Source organism: Orcinus orca, chromosome 5 (assembly GCF_937001465.1).
Source record: "Orcinus orca chromosome 5, mOrcOrc1.1, whole genome shotgun sequence".
Taxonomy (NCBI): domain Eukaryota; kingdom Metazoa; phylum Chordata; class Mammalia; order Artiodactyla; family Delphinidae; genus Orcinus; species Orcinus orca.
The window spans coordinates 30711845-30733344 of record NC_064563.1 but is presented as its reverse complement, the minus strand read 5'-3'; the positions used below and the strand labels follow the sequence as shown (position 1 = coordinate 30733344).

Below are 21500 nucleotides of genomic sequence, written 5' to 3'. Positions count from 1 at the left end.
GGAAAAAAAAAAAAAAAAAAGAGCCTCTGGTAAAAACTACCTTTTTTTTTTTTTTGGCGGTACGCGGGCCTCTCACTGTTGTGGCCTCTCCCGTTGCGGAGCACAGGCTCCGGACGCGCAGGCTCAGCGGCCATGGCTCACGGGCCTAGTTGCTCCGCGGCATGTGGGATCTTCCTGGACCAGGGCACGAACCCGTGTCCCCTGCATCGGCAGGCAGACTCTCAACCACTGCACCACCAGGGAAGCCCTACCCTTTATTTTTTAAATATTTACTAGAGGAAAATGTCAGAAATCTTAAATTGGAGCAGTGGCAAAGATATGACATAGGATAGGCTGTGGTTGGGAAAACCTGCCATTCTCATCCAGAGCAGATGGGGCTTGTGGCCTGAGAACAGTAGGATATTAGTTCTCTTTAGGTGGTATCTGCTGAAGCTAGATCCCGATTTTAGAATGGAGATCAGATTATAAGGGAATTGAATTTAAAAGTCAGTGGAACTCACTCTGGTGGTTTCTTCACAGTGTTTTCTTAACTTTTCTTCATTGACTTGCATCCTCTCTGCCTTTGGCGTTTATACTCCAACCCAAGCTGAATGGTTGATTTGTCATTTTTCTCTCTTGTAAGTCCTGTGAGTTGTACCTTTTCTTTTTTCCTTGTCAGTCCAGTTTATTAATGATGACCTCTTTTGCCTTTTATAGTATATGCTAATCTTTTTTGGCCTAGGATGTCAGTATATAATATGTAGTTCGCACAGCACTGCTGACTTTTTAAGTTTTCTTCTTTCCTCATTTTCAAATTCAGGCCTCAACTTAGTTACTAAGGCTAAGCAAAAATCTTATCCTTAAGTGCAGTGAGTAGAAAGGACCTCACACTGGAAGTAAGAAAACCAGGTGGAGCCCCAGCTCTGCCTCAGATGTGCCTAGAGAACCTGGACCAGTGACTTAATATTTCTGAATTTCAAAGACCTCGTTGTCAACTAAAGAAGGTGGATGAGTTTATTTCTAAGACCTCTGTAGATTTTAACATTATTCAACTAAAAATTAACAGCTGTAAATGGATTTAGTTCTTTCAGAGAGTTGTATCTGCTGCCATTAACGCCATGCAGAAGAATGCAGAAAGAGGATTGGTTTCCCAGTTGAACTTGTTTAGGAGCAAGCACTGCAGCTGCCCTTGCTTGATTCATGAAAGGCCATGTGCTCTTGGGGGTTTTTGTTTGTTTGTTTTGTTTTGTTTTAATAAAGGGCACATGGCATGAGGATGTACTCAGGAATTATAAATATTAAGTACTCAAGCATTTCCATAATATGCATGGCAGCATATCCTTAAGTATTCTGTGGCAAAATCAGAATGGTCACATCCTAAAACCTAGGAAAGTTGGTTTTCCATTTTTAGGGATAGATCCCTCCCCAGTCCCTTACCAATGCTATTCAGTCTACCAGATCAGCTGGCTGTACATGTTTATCTCACTCTAGTGTTTACTTTGTTATCTGTTAACCCTTCTCCTTCCTCCCAGCCTCTACCTCATTTCCAAAGCCAGTCGACTGCACTGTCATCCGATCTTGTGTTCATAGGGCTCATCTTTAAAAAAGATAAGTTAGATAAGGGGCTGGACCTTAAGTAAGTGGCCCCAAGTAGGAAAGACGCAAGTGTGTGCCCTGAGACCCATCTACATTGACACTTATGAAACTGAAGCATTGCCATCTACAGCTAACAGGTTCAGGGCTCTTGTAGATCCTTTTTCCTTGCCACACCTACTCTTTCTTCCTGACCTCCTTGTGCTACACTCTGCTTGACTGCTTAGTCCTTGCTGCTTTAACTAGACTTTCTGGATTTGGTACCTTATCATCTTAGATCTTAGATGGCTGCCTCTCCTGACTTACAAAGTTTGATTCCAAGTCTTCACTCTTTCTGGAGAGTTCTGTCTTGTTATCCTCTGTTGGAACTCTTTCTAGGAACCTTTCACAAAAGCCCCTTTGGAATTAAATTGTTTGCCTGGCCATTGTGCACATTAGCATAAGTAATTGACATTAAGAAAATCCAACTCCCTTGACTCCGAGCCCACCTGCTTTGAATTGTCTGAGAAGTTTGGTGACACCACTAAGAATCTGCCTGGTTTCACTTTCCACATCTTCTGCTTGATCTGGTTTCATCACAGTTCAGAGTCCACACTGAAGTTTGTAGTACCTGGAAAATGCTTCATCCTGGGTCTTGCTGGAAGAATAGCCGTGTCTTGTCTTTCTGTTTGTTTATTTGTTTTAACTCTGTAATCCTTCAGTTCTTCAGTTTTCTGAGGAAGAGATGGTATATGACTTGGCCACAACTTAATTATGGATCCACTAGTGCTCATGGAGGGCTAGGGAATTCCTTTTAAGCTAAGGCCACCTTTATCTTGTTAACATTCCCATGTGTGCCGTGAACCTCTGCCTTAGGGTTATCTGGGTTCTGCATTTTCCCCATGACCCTCTAAGCTGACTACCCTTCTCTCCCCGAGGCTGTAGGGATCTCCTGTCCCAAGACAGGGGCCTCAGATGCTGTTCCAGTAGATCTTCATCTACTCCTACAAGAGCTGCAATGTCAGAGACAGAAAGCTTAGCAAAAGCATGTAGTTATGAAGACACCAGCAGAGAGGTACACAGCACCTAGTCCATTGACCTAAAGTGTGGTCAGTTTAGGGTACAGCATATTTTATGGGATTTAATTCTATAGTTAAATGTACAAACCAGTCCTCTAAAAGAGCAGAGATAGAGAGATGGCTCCTCCACTCTGAGGATTCAGGCCACTATTGATATTCCTCCCGGCCAGGCACAGTGTCTGTGTATCTCTCTCTCTCTCTGTCTCTCTCTTTTAAAGCAGATTCAACAAGCTATGCTGCAGGGTATATTTGCTGAGCTATGGCTGAGGAATCTCCAACAAGAATCATGAGGAACAACAACTTCAAGCCCCACTTGGCATTGCTCTTATATCCTGGAAAGACCTAAAGATCCTTTGTGGGGGCTAGGACTTGGCTGTCCATTATTATCAAGGCTTTACAGCACGGTACTGGGGTCGTTGAAAATGTGTTTTGTTGTACTTGGCTTTCCAAGCCCAGATCTGAGAAGCTACCTAGTGCTCTGTTAGACCTTCATGTGGGTCAGAGGGCTATGGCAGCAGCCACTGCCAGTTCCTTCCCAGCTGACCTGAAAATTTTTTCTGTGGATTTGATTCCAAACCTTTCCCTACCTCCTAATCACATTTTTATCCTCATTTTGGTTAGTGTACTCACTGTAATTCTCCTTTTATCCCTGCATAGGCACTCTCAGTAGCCTCAAGGCTACAATTGTGGTTAGATCATGTTGCTCATTCACGTAGCCTCTTAGGATACTCTTCTGGATTAGAATCCTAGATTCATTTCACATTCTGATTTTGCATCATTTTCACCCACTTGCTCCCTGACTGATATCTTGATGGAGAAAGTAGATCAGACACTCAAGTAGTGTGCTTTCTGGAAACCTAGTAGCGTTACTGAAGTTCCTCCATGACGAATTTAGTTACAAATCTTGGCTTCCTACTGCAGATATTTTGATAGACTATGACCTGTAGTCCGAAGGGAATATACTTCCAGATAGTCCTACTGTTTTATATCCTAAATCAGGAGAAAAGTTTTCCAGCCACCTATAGCTATCCTCCAGCCCAAAGTGTCAGCCACCACACCCCCAAGAAACTTGAGAGAAAGCTCAAAGCTCCACTCTATGTTGCAGTGACTGACCACTAACATAGTTCTCCAGTGTCCTCTGGCCTGAGCCAGAACATTCTCTGGTAAGATCATTAATGGCCACTTCCCAGCCTATAGTAAAACTCCCATTCTTGACAATGGATGTTTTCCCTACTTAGCTTTTGTGCTTATTTCACTCTGTTTGCCTTAAGCCCGATGGCCTGTGTCAGCTCTTTCTGACATGGATTCAAGTGGCATAGCACTTGAATAGTTAATTGCACTTGCTTGTTCAACACTGCAAGTTTGGTGGGAACAAGGGCTCTGTCTTCCGCATTGTATCTTCCAGTTTTAAAACCATGCCTAGCACTCAGTGGACACTCAGATGTTTGCCGAATAGGTGAATGCGGGTATGTAAATAGGAGCTGTGCCCTGTTTGCCCTTCCTTGCCTAATCCCTGATTTTGTCCCCCTGTCCTGCACTATCTCCAGTCTCTTCTAACCAGCCTTGCTTCCCGTGTCACTTCTGAACAACATGATAGTTTTGCCCAAGCAGACTAACACAATTTTTATTTACCTGACTGCAAAGAATTGGAGGTAAAATAATCATTGCTCTATCCTCTCATTTTACTGAAGGCCCAGAGAGGTCAATTGAGTTGCTCAGAAGCATAGAGCGAGTCTATACGCCTACATGATTGCTACACCTGTCCTGTGCCTTAACAGATTTACATCTTTGGTTAGATGTGGCCGGTCAATATTATCCAGAAGTCTCTTTCAAGTCTTTCCCATGCCCAGGTTTCTTAAGCACCAGAAGCCAGTCTAATAGTATTTCTCAGTTCTTGGAGAGTAATCATGTGTCCCTGTCTCTGCCCCAGCCCCCATCACTTTATTTTCTGATAATGTAGTTACACTCAGTACAGGCAGCTGTTTCTCCCAAGTTATCCCTTCTTATTCTCAAGTAAAATTTATTTCCCAAGCCACTGGGAAGGAGCTTTCAGACTTCTGCATCTAGTTATCCAGTGCCTAAGACTTTTGCCCCAAGTTTTAATTTCCTTCCCATGCTAAAGGTCCTGGTTTGGGCTTGTCTTTTTCAAGAACAGTGGCTAGTCCTTGACTGAAGTAACCTGTCAGTCAACCAGTCTTTGACAGTTGCTGTAGCACAAAAGATTAGATAACTTGGAAAACACTATAATCCCAAACAAATAGCAATAAGGTCCTAACTAGTTTATTGGACTGAGACTAGTAAAGAAATGAATATAAGGTGTACAGTGCAAAATCACTTGATTGGGTATTCAGGAAGAGATGGAGTCAAAAGTAACACAAATATAGTGCCTGGGTGACTGGGAGAATAATAACACTATCAGAGCGACAGACAGACAGATGTAGGGAAAGAGCAGGCTTAGGGAGGGAAGATAAACCCAGCGTGGGACATAATGAGTTAGACGTTCCACCAAACATTGTGGAACTTACGTTTGTGTTTAGCAGGCAGTTGGAAATATGAAGCTAGAGGTCAGGAAAGAGAATTACCCATATCAAGCTGATTTTGATGTCATTTAAGTAGAGTAAGGATGAACAGAGCTTTGGGACACATGGCCATTTAAGGAGGGGAAGGGGTGAGAGGTCTGTAGCTTAAAGAGGTTAATGTTTGGGCACTTACGTCTTTTAAATAGGAGTGGGAATGGGAGGTGGGGCAGGCTGAGGAAGAGGATCCAGTGGCGTGGGGCAGAGTAAAGATGCAAGAAAGAGGGGTGGGGGAGGGGGCAGGGATTTGAGCTGTAAGTACCCAGCTTCAACAATACAGGAGTGAAGAAGAGAGGTATGGAGACACGTTAATGAGAAGGGGGAAGTTGAGGCAACTTGTGTCCCAGAAAGAAAGCAATGTCCCTGCAAAAATGAGGTGAGCTCAGAGGGACTGAGGGTGTGAGGGAGGTAGGAAGCGTTAGAGGTAGGAGGTAAACATCCTAAGGAGTGTGGGAGTCTCCTGCAGGGGAGTGCAAGGCTGGCGGGCCCTCGGTGAGGACTCCACTGAGGGGGGATGGCATACCCTGAGAGACCAGGCAGCCGGGTTTGGTGGTTTTTCTACTGTAATACCAGCAGTTTGGGATCTGAAGCAGGAATGAGTTGTGGGAGGACAGTGGAAAGGAATCTAATATGTGGAGTATCTGAGCAGGGCATCCAGGTGAGAAAGAAAGGCATATGAGGGTCCGATAGATAGGCAGACGTTCCGGGGCTGGAAGTGACAATGAGGACAGAGGGTGGATGTGCCTAAAGGTAACGGTGAGATTAGGTTTGGTCTGGAGTGAGAAATAGATCAATATGTAAGTTTTCTTCAGCCACCTCGGAACCTGCAAATCACTATGTTTTTAAAAAAATGACCATTCCTCCTGCCCTACAACTGCAGTGTGGTTCTCTGTTCCTAATAGTTGGTAATCTTCTCTCAGGCACTGTTCATTTCAACTCTGTTTTCTTCTCTTCCCGTTCGGCTTGAACATCCTGAGATTTCTCACCCTCTCCTGTTCTGAGGTCAGCCTTTAACTCCTCTCATTTTAGTCTAGGGCAGTGACCCTCAACCTTGCCTGCACACTGGACTCTAACTGAGGAGCTTTTTAAAAAACTACAGGTGCCTAGGCCCCGCCACAGAGAATCTGATTTAATTGGCCTGGGACTTTGTTAAACTCCACAGGTGATCTTCCTACATGTTCCCCCAGCCAGGTGTTCTCCCAGGTGAAAGTAATGACTCCCATTAATGTGTTGCCCACACTGGGAACTACCTGATGAGCACAGGACTACTCTAACCAGGGCAGTGTTACAAGCATGGCTGAGCATAAGGACTCCAGAGTCAGATGCCTGGATTCCTGCCTCAGCTCCGTGATCCTAAGCAAACTCTGGATTATCTAGAATCTTCAGTTTCCTAATGTGCTGATGGGGAATAATAATGCCTACAAAAGGCTTAAGTCACATAATGTAACATGCTTATTAGCACAATGCCTGGCACATAGAAGTACTCAACAAATAATAGTTGTTTTTGTTAATATTTGTGTTTTGATAGCATTAGCATTTTTTCTTAATATGCTATATTTCCGTAGGACCACACAAATTAAACTTAATTTCTTCCACACACTATTTTGTATCTATGCATTGTTTAATGAAGGAAAATCGTAGGCTATCTTGTTTTTAAATTTCAAAAAAATAATAAAGCTTCATGATTGTAATGATTACATGTAGCAGGACTTGGTGCTACAGTGAAAGTTGGCAAGGATTACTTTTCTAAATATTTAGCTTAATTTCCACTTGCTTGGGAAGAAAGTAGCCACAGGGTGGCTCTGTCAGAAACCCACAGATTTCTTTTCATAAGGGCTGAGTGTGGACCATGATTTTTCAAGAAACTCACTCTGGCAGGAGAAACTCTGGCAGGAACCTGCCCAATGGTAGTTCAGTCGTATCTTGCTTTTTCTCAATACTGTTTATGCAACACCTCTGCAATATTTATCACATGTAATTATTGTTTTAAGTGTCTTTAAAAATAAATGAAGAAACATAATCTGCCCATAAGCCTGTCATTCAGTCTGGCAGGTCCTTGGTGGGGTAGCCCTACCTTTCTGATGAGCTGCCTGCCCCCACTGCAGAATGATTGTTCCAGAGGCAAAAACTCTTGCTGAAAACATTAACTTAAAATGGACATTAACATACTTGCATTTACAAGCAGTGAAGTTTGTCATCTTCGTGTTGTTATTTATGCAGCATTAACCTTTTTCTCCAGATCATTGAGACTGAAAATATGATGGACCGAATTGTGACTGGCTTGTCTGAGTCTAGTGTCAAGGTGCGGTTAGCTGCCGTCAGGTATGAGCTTTAAATGGCCTGAATAAAAATCCTTTGCCGTGTGTTTAACCTGTTTCCTTTCCGGACCTTCACCGAGTAAGCACAGAATCCAAATGTTACTTGAAAGTATTCTCAGGTGAATTCATACAGTGCGTAACACTATTTAACAGAGAAGCTAGCCTGAAAAGCCTGTGAAGTCCTGAAGTAGTTGAATTAACGATGTCTGTAGATAAACTTGAAGTGTATATTAGTAATTGTGCAATGCCAAGCAGTGTGTTTGAAAAGTAAAAGTTTCGGCTTCTTGTGAAGCTAATTTTGATTATTCTTTGTAGATGTTTGCACAGTTTATCTAGATCTGTGCAGCAGCTTCGCACCAGTTTCCAGGATCACGCCGTGTGGAAACCTTTAATGAAGGTAAGAAGAAAGCAGCAAGTCCACACCTATTCCCACCGAGCCTTTAGTGTGCGAGGTAGCTGACAGCACTCTCTGGTCTAGGAGTGTATCTGATTTTTATGTTAAAGCGTTTTGAACATTTATCTCCTCAGATGTGATGTTTTAAGCCTCTTTAGAACGTGCAGAATGTATTTCTGAGGTCAGCATCTCGTGTGTGACAGGGGAAGTACATGCCTGGCTTTCTTTCATTAAATGAAACTCTACTTACGCATCAGATCTCCCTGTGTGTCTTGTATTACACTTTAGACTTATATCCAGAGTCATCTTTGTAATTTTTAGTTATAAAAAAGAAAGGAATCAGCCATTTACAGATATAACCTGCTCTTAGTCTTTTGGCAATCCCTGGATATTTTTTAAAACAATTATTACTTCTTGTCTCTCTATTCCAGAATGACTTCTTTGTTAAGACCTAAAGGTCTTTCCTTGAGGGCCAAAAAAAAAGGAAAAGGTGGTTTAGGTCAAATAATTATCTGAATTGAGACTTAGAATATGCACAGGTTGCTACTAATAATGTTATCCCTGATACAGTATAGAACCACAGGTCAACTTAGTCTCACCATCTTTTTTTTAAGTAACTATACACCTTGCATTTAATCAACAGATTTATTTGTTTAAGCTTTTGGTTTTTTGTTTTGCTTTTTAGTATCTACTGTGAAAGCCTCTGGGCGCAGTAAGTCTACCAAAACTTTTTACTGCAGAGCTCTTGCCCCCAGCTTAAAGCCTCAGGTTATAATAGAGGCATAAGTATGGTAGAAATAGTTGGGGGAGACTTCAGGCAGGAAGATTACAAAGTAGCTTTGAATGCAAAAGGAAGTCAGGAGGATTTTCCAGAGAGGAGTAGCATGAACAGAAACATTACGCTCTCCTTAGTAAAGGAATTTTATTGTTGCCACTCTTGCTTGTTCTTAGATTGCACCTTTTTCATAGCAGCTTAATCTTGATTTATTGATTCTGTCCATTCAAAACAATTTTCTTAAACATATCACTTTAACTTTTTTTTTTTTTTGGCTGCGTTGGGTCTCCGTTGCTGTGTGGGGGCTTTCTCTAGTTGCAGCGAGCGGGGGCTACTCTTCGTTGCGGTGCACAGGCTTCTCACTGCGGTGGCTTCTCTTGTTGCGGAGCACGGGCTCTAGGCGCGTGGGCTTTAGCAGTTGTGGTACGTGGGCTCCAGTAGTTGTGGCACGTGGGCTCAGTAGTTGTGGTTTGCGGGCTCTAGAGCACAGGCTAAGTATTTGTGGCGCGCGGGCTTAGTTGCTCCGCGACATGTGGGATCTTCCCGGACCAGAGCTTGAACCCGTGTGCCCTGCATTGGCAGGTGGATTCTTAACCACTGTGCCACCAGGGAAGTCCCCATTCAAGATTTTTTAAAGTGCTCTCCTGTTTCCCAAAATAACTGCCAAATATTTTCTCTGGAGCCATTTTCTCTGATTGCTCAGCTTGGTACCCCTCTCTCATATGAATCAGAAAGAAGCAACATATGGTTTTTGACTAGTTCTACCTGGACAAAGGTCTGGTGAGCAGTCTAAAAGGATTTTGAGCACTTGGTTATGTGTGGGTATAATTACTATCAAACTACTACTATGTTGCACATTTAAAGTATAGTATTAAAAGCCTGGAAGTAAATGAGTGATTTATTTCAGATACTTTTAGGTTTCTCTTAGTTCAGAGGCTGTTTGCATGTCTATTGATTCTTTTTCCCCTTTGCTTTTCCATGTTTTTAAATGTTGGTTAGCAAACCACAAGAGAGTAGACATTTGATTTTAGCTAAAACTTTTATTTGTGATTATTTTTTGTTCTTATTTTGGTGAAATTCTGTTTGATCAGTGTTAGATGTCAACTTCTGAATTTCACATGTTATATCTTATACTGTAGTGAGTAAATGCTTCTAAGAATTTCATAGAATCTTTTCTGTTTTAATTTATTATGTAATTTGAAAATGAAACTTATAAAAGCAGATTAATCTCTAAAACAGTAAATAATACTTTAAAAAGTGAATCATGTCAAGCAAAGCAACTTTTTAAAACAAGTAATAGCCATTTATTAATGTTTCTTTTAAAAGTTACACATTTTTAAAGTCATTTTTTTCTTCTTAACAAAACACAGAATGCCCCTCCCCAAAAAATACCCTGCTCTGAATTCATATGATTGCAAATTCCCCAGCACATAGACCAGAAACAAAGCAACTTTTTAAAAGCCTTGATAGGTGCTCACTTATTTCAGTCAATGATTCTAAGTAGTATAATTTTGGAAAATGATTATTTGTCTTAATTCAAAAGCATTCATTGAGCACCCACTTTGTGCAATGCCATTTAGTTGATACAGGCCTGGATAAATTAGACTATAGATATTATTATAGATTATTCCTTCAAGAAGCTTAGATTTGTTAGTAGGAAAAGAGGTTGGCAGGGCTGCACAAAGAATTTGAAAGTGAACAGTAGTAAGGACCCTAAGAGAGGTCACAGACAGTAGCAGTGGGCACTCAGGGGAGGATAGGATGACTTCTGATAGGAAGGGCTCCAAGGAGGCTTCTGGAATGGGACAGCCTTAAGGCATGGATAGAGTATATACCTGAGAGACATAGGAAGGGCATGGCAAAGGGAGGGAAGGGTGAAAAGGGTGTTAAAGTGGGTTGTGGCACACACAGAGATCAGCCTGCATAGTATATGAGATGTGATCTTTATCAGCTAGCTAATGATTCACAGAAGAGTTAAAACACAGTATCTTAGGAGAACTGCTTCCATTTTGTAATTCTTGCTTGTTCTTAACTTGGAAACCTCAGACTTGATTTAGCTGATAATATATTTAACTCTCTGAATTTTTTGTGATGATCCATTTCCATTTGTGTAACTAGAGCTCCTAGGATTACTTTTGGGATCATAAGCCTCATTCTGATCTGATTCCAAATGCAAAGGATTTATTTGAAGTGGATATTGCGTATACGTGGTAGTGTTTTTGAAGTCTTCTCTCTTAGAATCTAGAAAGAGGAGGTTCTGATAATAGCTAATGGCAACGAACCTTTGTCATCATGCTGTGTTGTTTTCTGAGTTCAGTAAGAGTCCATGGCAGTTAGTTTGCTGTATAACTGCTATGTGCCTGATAACAACAATTATGGCAGTAAGTTACCTTTTTTAAAACCTTATTTATATAACCATTACTGTGTGACAATTACTGTTGTAAAATCTTTTCATATATTAATTTTCACATAAACTCTATGAAGCAGACACTATTATTATCCCCATTTCATAACCAAGGAATTCATACACCTAGTTAGTGGTTAAGCTGAAATTTGCACTCAAGCATTCTGTGTTCTTAACTGTGATGCTATGCCGCTTCCCTTATTATTCACCAAATCACATTTAATCTTAAAAAGTCCCATCAAGGAAGTGTTATTTTCCTCAATTTGAAGGCTCAGAGAGGTTAAGAAATGTGCTTTAAGTTCACACATCTAGTAAGTGGAGGAGTGAGGGTTGGAACCAGGACTGTGTGATTCCAGTCCTGAGAACCAGTTCCCCACCTTGCCCTGCCTGAGTAGTAGCTTGATCCATCCATGTTCCTAGTCAAACAAGTCTTTCCAGAGACATCAGAAAGTCTCAGGTCCTCGGTCAATTCTGTGGTTTCATAAGTGGCCTGAATATGGTGGAGTAAATTGGGTTAACTTGCCCTAAAGCAGTTCTGTGGTCTTCAAACTTTTTACATAGAGCACCCGCTCCCTGACTTGTGTCTATCTCCTTTTCCATGTAGCAGCCCCCATCCTGGAAGTGGGGCTGTAGCTTCTCCTCCAGCAAGATAGATGTGAGGGCCTTAGTCAGTCATAATGACAGCACTATGTAAAGTTTCACTCAATGTCAAGTGGATCTTTCCTAACTATCTCTCCAATATGAGAAATCAGTTTGAAAGATAAATTGTTTTTGTTCTCATTTATTCTTGTGATCTTACCCCCATGGTTGCAAACCATTAATAGTATCTTTTATTTTTAATCCCACAGGTTTTACAGAATGCACCAGATGAAATCCTAGTAGTAGCGTCTTCCATGTTATGTAATCTTCTTCTTGAATTTTCTCCAAGTAAAGAGGTTAGTGTTGATTTTCTCTTCCTAGATGACTTTTGCCCGGCCTACCTAGAGTTTAGTTAAATAGTTTTCACAGTAGTTGACATAGAAATTTGAGGATTGGTGCTTAAAAGCTATTTCTGAATTGTTTGGTTTGGGGGTGCGTATTAAATCATTTAAAAATATGATTATCATTTCCTCTTATCCCTTTTCTGCCTGGCATATGAAGTGTATTTAAAAGATATTACAGCTTGCAGTCAATCTAAACTGCCTACAACTGCAAATGTAGGAAATAATTACACAAGTAATAGACTATTTTCAAATTATATTTACTAAAGAATACGTTAAGACCCAATTTTGTAAACCAGGATTACAGGTCATTTCAAGAGATAACTGCTGGCATTGGAAAATAATCTTTTTAATTTTTAATGGTAATGGTAGTTGTTTAGGGAAGGATTGCATTTGGGGATTTTTTCCCCTTCTTTTATGCATTTTATAAATTGTTTGAGCATGCATTATTTTTATAATAGGGAAATGGAAATAAACTTTAATAAAGGAGGGGGGAAACCTTACAGATTAGTTTTATCATGTTAAAATATCCCTGGCCTGCCCAATCGTGAACTAGGTTTAGATACCATCCTTTATTAAGTACATTTAGTCGTCCCATTTTGATGAATGTCTTTCTACATTGTAACACCTTCAGGCTTTTGACTGTTAGGAAGACATTACTAACAAGGTGGAGATTCAGAGACAACTATTCAGCAAGCAGAAATCTTGGAACAAAAAGGGAGAAACAGCTTCCTTCAGTTGTTCTGAAGGAAGGGGAAGGCGAGATAGGATACCAGAGCTTTTGTCTGTTCCTCTGCCCTGGTGGTGGGGGTCTCGGCTGAGGGTGATCTGGCTGCAGTCAGTGCAACACTTTTAATCATCCTGGACAGCTCTTATGTTGCCTCAGATCCACCTTCAGAATATTTAGGGTCTAGTTAGAAAGTAAGTTAGATGAACTCAGGTATAGGATCGTTAATATGATTGATTTTTTAATATTAAAAATAAACTGGACTCGTGAAGGAAATGGTATAAGAGCATTTATTGGGCCAGTTGACAAAATGGGAATATGGACTATAGATTCAAAAAAAGTATTGTTGTAATGTCAGTTTCTCTGAATTTGGTAAGTGTTCTTTGGTTATCTAAGAGAATATCCTTGTTCTTAGGAAATACTCATTGAAGTATTAAGGGTAAAGTGGCATGATGCCTGCATTCTACTTTCAAAGGGTTCAGAAAAAGATAAATAATGTGGATATGGGTGTGTAGAATGAGAGACATAATGATAAAACAAATATGGCAACGTTAAAAATTGGTGAATCTGGTATACAGATTGCCAACAAACACATGAAAGGATGCTCAACATCACTAATCATTAGAGAAATGCAAATCAAAACTACAGTGAAGTATCACCTCACACAGGTCAGAATGGCCATCATCAAAAAATCTACAAAGAATAAATGCTGGAGAGGGTGTGGAGAAAAGGAAACCCTCTTGCACTGTTGGTGGGAATGTAAACTGATACAGCCACTATGGAGAACAGTATGGAGGTTCCTTAAAAAACTACAAATAGAACTACCATATGACCCAGCAATCCCACTACTGGGCATATACCCTGAGAAAACCAAAATTCAAAAAGAGTCATGTACTACAATGTTCATTGCAGCTCTATTTACAATAGCCAGGACATGGAAGCAACCTAAGTGTCCATCGACAGATGAATGGATAAAGAAGATGTGACACATATATACAATGGAATATTACTAAGCCATAAAAGGAAACGAAACTGAGTTATTTGTAGTGAGGTGGATGGACCTAGAGTCTATTATACAGAGTGAAGTAAGTCAGAAAGAGAAAAACAAATACCATATGCTAGGGCTTCCCTGGTGGCGCAGTGGTTGAGAGTCCGCCTGCCGATGCAGGGGACGCGGGTTCGTGCCCCGGTCCGGGAAGATCCCACATGCCGTGAAGTGGCTGGGCCCGTGAGCCATGGCCGCTGAGCCTGCGCATCCGGAGCCTGTGCTCCGCAACAGGAGAGGCCACAACAGTGAGAGGCCCGTGTACCGCAAAAAATAACCGTATGCTAACACATATATATGGAGTCTGGGGGCGGGGGGGAAGGTTCTGATGAACCTAGGGGCAGGACAGGAATAAAGACGCAGATGTACAGAATGGACTTGAGGACACGGGGAGGGGGAAGGGTAAGCTGGAACGAAGTGAGAGAGGAGTAACAGTGGCATATGTACCCTACCAAATATAAAATAGATAGCTAGTGGGAAGCAGCTACATGGCCCAGGGAGATCAGCTCAGTACTTTGTGACCACCTAGAGGGGTGGGATAGGGAGGGTGGGAGGGAGATGCAAGAGGGAGGGGATATGGGGATGTATGTATACATATAACTGATACAGTTTGTCATATAGCAGAAACTAACACAACATTGTAAAGCAATTATACTCCAATAAAGATGTTTTAAAAAATTGGTGAATCTGGGAGAAGAATATATGGAAGTTCCTTATATTAGTCTTGCTATTTTATAAGTTTAACTTATTTCAAAATAAAATGTTTTTTTAAAAAACTGCACAATTTGTATATAAATCTGCATTGCTTAAGACATTTCTAGAATCCACTTGAAAGATGGCCTTCTAAGCATTTGTTAGTGATGGTACATCAGTCCTCTAAGGCTTGAATTTTTTAGAAACTACCAAAACCTATTTTCAGCCAAGTATCATAAGTTAAGTAGTCAGACTAACGCATGCTATTTTAGGTATAAAATGTGATATGACCATAAAAGTACAAGACTGTTTTGCTTGTATGATTGATAGATAGTCCTGAAAGTAGTTCTAAAAGATGAATTCTACAGCATATTGATGAATAAGATTAGCAATTTGTAAGGAAGACAATTCTATTCTAAACCAGCCATATTGCTTCATAGTCACAACTTGTAAAGGACACCTGAGACACATGCTGCATGAAGCAGGGGTGGCCCTCTCAGAGGAGGGTGAGAAGAATATGGATAAGTAATGGGATCATAAGGGTATGTGTGAAACGTACACAGAATTAGGGTATCTCCTGAGCCTTTCAGGACTACAGAAAAAAAGGAAACAACAGGGTTTATTTTGGTTTTTGGATTTGTGAGAGAGTGATTGTTCTTGACCTTCTCAAGGTGATTTTTTTTTTAAGATTTTTTCCATCATTCTTATTCTTTTTGTTTGTTTTTTCATCTTTATTGGAGTATAATTGCTTTACAATGGTGTGTTAGTTTCTGCTTTATAACAAAGTGAATCAGTTATACATATACATATGTCCCCATATCTCTTCCCTCTTGCGTCTCCCTCCCTCCCACCCTCCCTATCCCACCCCTCTAGGTGGACACAAAACACCGAGCTGATCTCCCTGTGCTATGCGGCTGCTTCCCACTAGCTATCTATTTTACGTCATGCAGAGTGAAGTAAGTCAGAAAGAGAAAGACAGATACTGCATGCTAACACATATATATGGAATCTAAGAAAAAGAAAAATGTCATGAAGAACCTAGGGGTAAGATGGGAATCAAGGTGATCTTTATGGCTGCCTCACTGCCTGCTTTGTGAAGGTTGCTTGGAATTGGGTAAGAGTAGGAAAGAAATAGGAATCAGAGTGCCAGGGTATATATACACTTAGTTAACAAACCTGACTTTAAAACTGTTTTTTCTCCTTTCCAATCACAGCCAATTTTAGAATCGGGAGCTGTAGAGCTACTTTGTGGATTAACCCAAAGTGAAAATCCTGCTTTACGAGTGAATGGAATTTGGGCTTTAATGGTATGTTTCACAAAGAGAAGGGAGCAGTTATCAAAGTTAAAACTAAAGAATGTGTTTTTGAAATGTCTGGAATTTTCTTTTTTAAAAATCTTGCTCTTTTGGCCCAGTTTTCTAAAGACTTAGGACCTAGAAGACTTCATTCACCTTTCGGATTCAAATGTAAGCAAGTTGCTTGGCCACTGTGTTCCTCGGTTCTCCTGTTTATTAAGAAAAGCAGACAGGTGTTGAAACTTGACATCTAATTTTGGGGAAAAAAAGGTTTTCCTCCTCATGAACGTATTGATATCTGTATAGCGCTGCCTACTTTACAAAGTACTGTCGTGTCTCCTTTATAACGTCTTTGTGAAATAAGCTAGAGAGTACACGTATTCTACAGGTGGGTAAGCTAAGCACAGAGCCATTAAGTAACTCCCCAAGGTAACAGAACTGGGGTATACATGCTCAATGATTTCTTAACAGTTTCTAGTAAATAATTTATAATAATCTGAATTCTAAAACTATACAACTATGAAGTCAGAGAACCATTTTTCCTTACAATTTTTTTAAATAAAATTTATTGAAATTGAAAAGAGTAATTCTCCATGAATTTTTTAAACATAATTAGAGTAGTTATAATTCAATACTGTGTGCCAGACGCTCAACTAGGTGTTTTATATTTGCTATCTCTAATTTTTATTTTACATTATATTGGTATATATCCACCTTACAATTGGGAAACTGGAACGTAGAAGGTAAATGAATCATCTAAGGCCTCACAGCTAATAAATGATGGAAATGGGTTCTGAACCTGTCCCAAGCCCATATTCATCTCCCTGTACTGTGCTATATCTGCTGTCTTTTCACACAAACTTTGGTTGGAAATAATCATCTTCCAAGAAAGCACTGAATGTAGTAGATTCACAGTTATTTTTCTCCTTAACTTACCAGCTTTTGGCACTTCTCTTTCTTGAAACTCTTTCCCAGGACTTAATTTTCTTTTTTTTTTTACCTCCCTTTGTACTTAGCCTCCTTTTCAACCTCTTTCTCAGAGAACATTCCCCCAAGTTTCGGTTCCCAGTTTCTACTTCCCTTTACACTACAGTTTCAGGGACTTCATCTATTCTCATGGGTTCAACTCCCCCTAATAGAAGAGGTTGCTTTGGAATATACATATCCAGATGGAACTGTACCCTGTTCACCAGGTCTATCACTTAAATGGCTAATGGGACTTCATTTGAGGGCTCCCTGACAAGCACAGTTTTAATGTTGAAAATTGAATTTATCCCACTCCTCAAATTCATATTAGCTATCTTATTGTCATCAATTTCCATATTATCAGTTATTATGTTCTCTGTCCACAAAATATAAAACCTTGGAATTCTCTTTGGCCTGGGTCTCTTGACACCCAACTCAGTACTCTTTTTGCTCTGCCATGTTGCCTTGTGTTATTAGGTAACTTGATCTTTCATATGTCTTAGATCCTTAATTTTAAGAAGTTCCTGGAGGGCAATAACCACATATTATAATACGTTTCTAGTTTACAAGAGATTTTTTTATACCAAAAGTTGATGTATGAATTATTTGGAATCAGCCATGTTTTTTTTTTTCCTTCAGACCTATTGTAGCTTTAGGTTAAGGTGGGGTAATCCATAATGTGTCCAAAAAGGAGAAAAAGGAGCAAAACAGCTCCTGCCCATCTGGGGCTGCTAGCAGGTTGGATACACCTCCTACCCCCGAGAGCTTCCTGCATGATATGGTCCAGTGGATCAGCACCTAGCATAGAACTGTGAACACAGTAGGTGTTTTCTGCCAGTAAAGTTAACAAAACCCACTACTGGGCTTCCCTGGTGGCGCAGTGGTTGAGAGTCCGCCTGCCGATGCAGGGGACGCGGGTTCGTGCCCCGGTCCGGGAAGATCCCACGTGCCACGGAGCGGCTGGGCCCGTGAGCCATGGCCGCTGAGCCTGCGCGTCCGGAGCCTGTGCTCCGCAACGGGAGAGGCCACAACAGTGAGAGGCCCGCGTACCGCAAAAAAAAAAAAAAAAAACACTACTTATTTTCATGCATAATAAGGGAGTACATTTAAGTCTTTCTCAAAGTGCATGGCACAGTATAGTTGTCAGTAGTCATTTTGTTATTAAAGTGCGCACAAAGCAACATGATGACCAGAAGGATATTCTCAAAAGTAACCAAGCACATAGATACAGAGAACAGATTGGTGGTTGCCAGAGGTAAGGGTGGGGATGGGAAAAATGGGTGAAGCATTTGGTTTTTTAATTTAAATAAATTGAATTTTTAAAAATATAATAGTAGATTTTGTATTTATTTGAGAAATCTTAAGACATGCAAATGCCGTGTCAGGAAGTGGTCATAGTGCTCATAGAGGAGTATGTATAGGAGTGACAGTTATCTTTCTTCTGACGGACAGAATTATAGGTGATTAACAGGAATCAGAAAAATGATGTGACTTAACCTTAAGGATTTTCTGCAGATTCTGTTTATACTTTGAAAATTATCAGAATTACTATTAAAATATAATTTAATAATGCAAATATAGGCATGATTCTTGAAACTTCTTTAATCCTTTCAGAATATGGCATTTCAGGCTGAACAAAAAATAAAAGCAGATATTTTACGAAGCTTGAGTACTGAACAGCTATTCCGGTTATTATCAGATTCAGATTTGAATGTGCTGATGAAGACATTGGGCCTTCTTAGAAATCTCCTCTCTACTCGCCCAGTAAGTAAAATCACCCAGGTTTCCAGATTAGCTACCCCTGCATATGCATCACAAAACATTGCCCTGCCTCTCTGCTCCCATCAACATCTGCCCAGAAGTGTGATTCAAATGCTGCCCCTTCCCAGAGAAGCCAGGAGTTGATGTTTAGACCTGTCACCTTCATAGGTGTTCTGGGAGCTGTTTCACCATATGGCCACCTAACCCTCCACTTCTGCACTGCCTGTCCTCTCGTTCCTCTGTGCTGGATGGGAGCCTGCCTTGACTTGTTACTTGATTTGCTGGCCAGGATGGGTTTTCTCGTCTGCCTAAATGACTTATCTCTGGGGCTTCAGCTTCTTTCCCTTTAGAGACTCCTTCTCAGTGCTATTGTGTAGATACCTCCCTGCCCCGCCCACATTGACTGGATTGACCTCTGAAGGTGTCAGCATGGAGAGCAGTGGGCATATGTCACAGCAGGAAAGGCTGAGCCTTGGTGTGGGGTCTTTCTTGTTGTTCTCTAATGTTCCCTGAGCAACAGGGTCAGCGGCCTTCAGGCAGATAAAGAAATGTGGGTGGTTCCCTTCTCTGTGCCTCACTTGTTTTCTGAGTCTTCTCTGTACATTGTTTAACTTTTGGAAGTCTTCTGTTCTTTTCTATGGTCTTTTTCTTTGTTCTCCAAATCATAATTGTGGGTTTCCCATTGTTTTGCAGCACATAGATAAAATAATGAGTACCCATGGAAAGCAAATTATGCAAGCTGTCACCCTTATTTTGGAAGGGGAACATAACATTGAGGTCAAAGAGCAGGTATGTGTTCCTTTTTTTTTTTTTTTTTGTAGGAATATCTTCTGACTGTGAGTGCCAAGAGATATCATAGTTAGGAGTCTCCTGAAATATTCAAGTCTGCAAAAGACAGGGTGCTGAGATCAGAGGTGCTGTAGAGACAAGAAAGTTCTGAGGGGAGAGATCCTTCACCACCCCTTAAACTCTCTTCAAGAATTCCTCCTCTTCGGGCTTCCCTGGTGGCTCAGTGGTTGAGAGTCCGCCTGCCGATGCAGGGGACACGGGTTTGTGCCCCGGTCCGGGAAGATCCCATATGCCGCGGAGCGGCTGGGCCCGTGAGCCATGGCCGCTGAGCCTGCGCGTCAGGAGCCTGTGCTCTGCAACGGGAGAGGGCACAGCAGTGAGAGGCCCGCATACCGCAAAAGAAAAAAGAAAAAAAAGAATTCCTCCTCTTGGAATGGAAGAAAACATGACCAGAGTCTATACCCTCTGTGTCACGCTCTGTACATACTATTCGTCTCTACAGGGATGGCCACCTCTGACCATCCTAGAATGAATCCTTTCTCCAGGATTCACTGCTTCTAGCCCTCTATATCACCATGCTCTGAACTCAAATTCCTACAATTCCCTGATGAAATAATCCCTTATGCTGGAGACATCTTTTTTTTTTTTTTTTTTGCGGTACGCGGGCCTCTCACTATTGTGGCCCCGGACCGGGGCACAAACCCGTGTCCCCTGCATCGGCAGACGGACTCTCAGCCACTGCGCCACCAGGGAAGCCCTGGAGACATCTTTTATTTTTTATTGTCATGCTTCCCAGTTCCTTATTTCTATCTCATACCCCTACTTTCTGTTGTGTTTCAATAGGGCAAGTTTAAGGTAGGCATGAAAATACAGAGGCTATGCGTTCATCAGGAGACAGTTTGGGAATTACTTTTCTATAGTTCCTGGGATTTATTATAGGATTTTTAACATAGTATATATTTTGTCATAAAAGGAAAAGTCACCTGCAAACTTAAATTTTTAACACAAGATCTGAAGTTATGGTAATATTCAGCTTTCTGACATAAATGTTGGCTACATGGGTGTGTTCATTTCACAGTTCATTGAGCTGTACACTTATATGTATGGAAGAAACTTGCCCAAGGTCATCATGGAGAGTTGGACCCAAAGTCTAACTGCAGGGCCCACGCTCCTTATCCTCCGTGTTCCTGAGTTAGGGTAGTTCATCAGGCTTCAGAAGGACAGTCCAGGAAGTAAGAGTGGTAGGACTTGGGAGCCGTGTTGGAATTTGTGAGCAAAAAAGGTGTTAGATTTGACAAAGTGCTTTTAAGATGGATGTTTTAGGTGATTTCTACTGAAATTCAGTAATAAACAACTATGTTTTTTGCTTAACAAAAATTTAACACAGAAAAACTATGATCTTGTAGGCATCACTGAAATTAGGGTGAATGAGATTTGTTTCTGGAACACAACAGTAAAGAAGAGACAGTGTTCAAAATAAACTGTTCTACCTGGAGAGCATAGAAATTTGTTTACAAAGACAGCTCACCTAGATAGAATTCCACGAACTTGAAAAGCGAAGCAAGGTAGAAAGGTGAGGCAAGATTTGGATGAAGGCAAAAGAAAAGGCCAACAACAATGGGGTGTTTTGGCAGGATACAATGATACCCTCTCACAGATTTGGGTGATGGTCCAGAAGTAGGCGACTCTGGGGAGGCTTAAACTGTCTGGTTTTTAGCTAGAAGTTTAATTCTTCTCAAAAGTATCAAAAGATACATTCTTTTTTTCCGTTTTTATTGAGATATATTGATATACAATAAGATACATGTATTTAAAGCATACAACGTGATAAGTTGACATATATAAACACCATGAGACAATCACCATGATCAAAATGGCGAGCATATCTATCACTGTCCTTAGATCAGGAGCAAGACAAGTATTCCATTGTTACCACTCCTATTCAACATCATACTGAAACTGCTATCGAGTACAGTAAGGCAAGAAAAAGAAATAAAAGGCATACAGATTGAAAAGGAAGAAATAAAACTCTTCCCAGACAACATGAAAGTCTGTGTAGAAAATGTCATGGAGTCAAGCTAAAACTAGTCAGTGAGTTAACCAAGGGCACAAGAAGAATCAATTGTATTTTTATATACTAGCATGAA

General features: G+C 40.8%; 1 protein-coding gene across 4 annotated transcripts in view; it reads left to right on the top strand.

Annotated features, from left to right (window-relative positions):
* Positions 1-21500, top strand: part of ARMC8 (armadillo repeat containing 8) — a 106494-nt gene that overhangs the window by 67500 nt on the left and 17494 nt on the right. For all 4 annotated transcript variants that reach the window (XM_004278957.4, XM_033404098.2, XM_033404097.2 and 1 more), the window contains 6 exons: positions 7446-7528; positions 7840-7921; positions 11946-12032; positions 15757-15849; positions 18418-18567; positions 19258-19353. In XM_004278957.4, coding sequence (XP_004279005.1) covers positions 7446-7528; positions 7840-7921; positions 11946-12032; positions 15757-15849; positions 18418-18567; positions 19258-19353 — 591 coding nt within the window. The remainder of the gene's footprint in view (positions 1-7445; positions 7529-7839; positions 7922-11945; positions 12033-15756; positions 15850-18417; positions 18568-19257; positions 19354-21500) is intronic.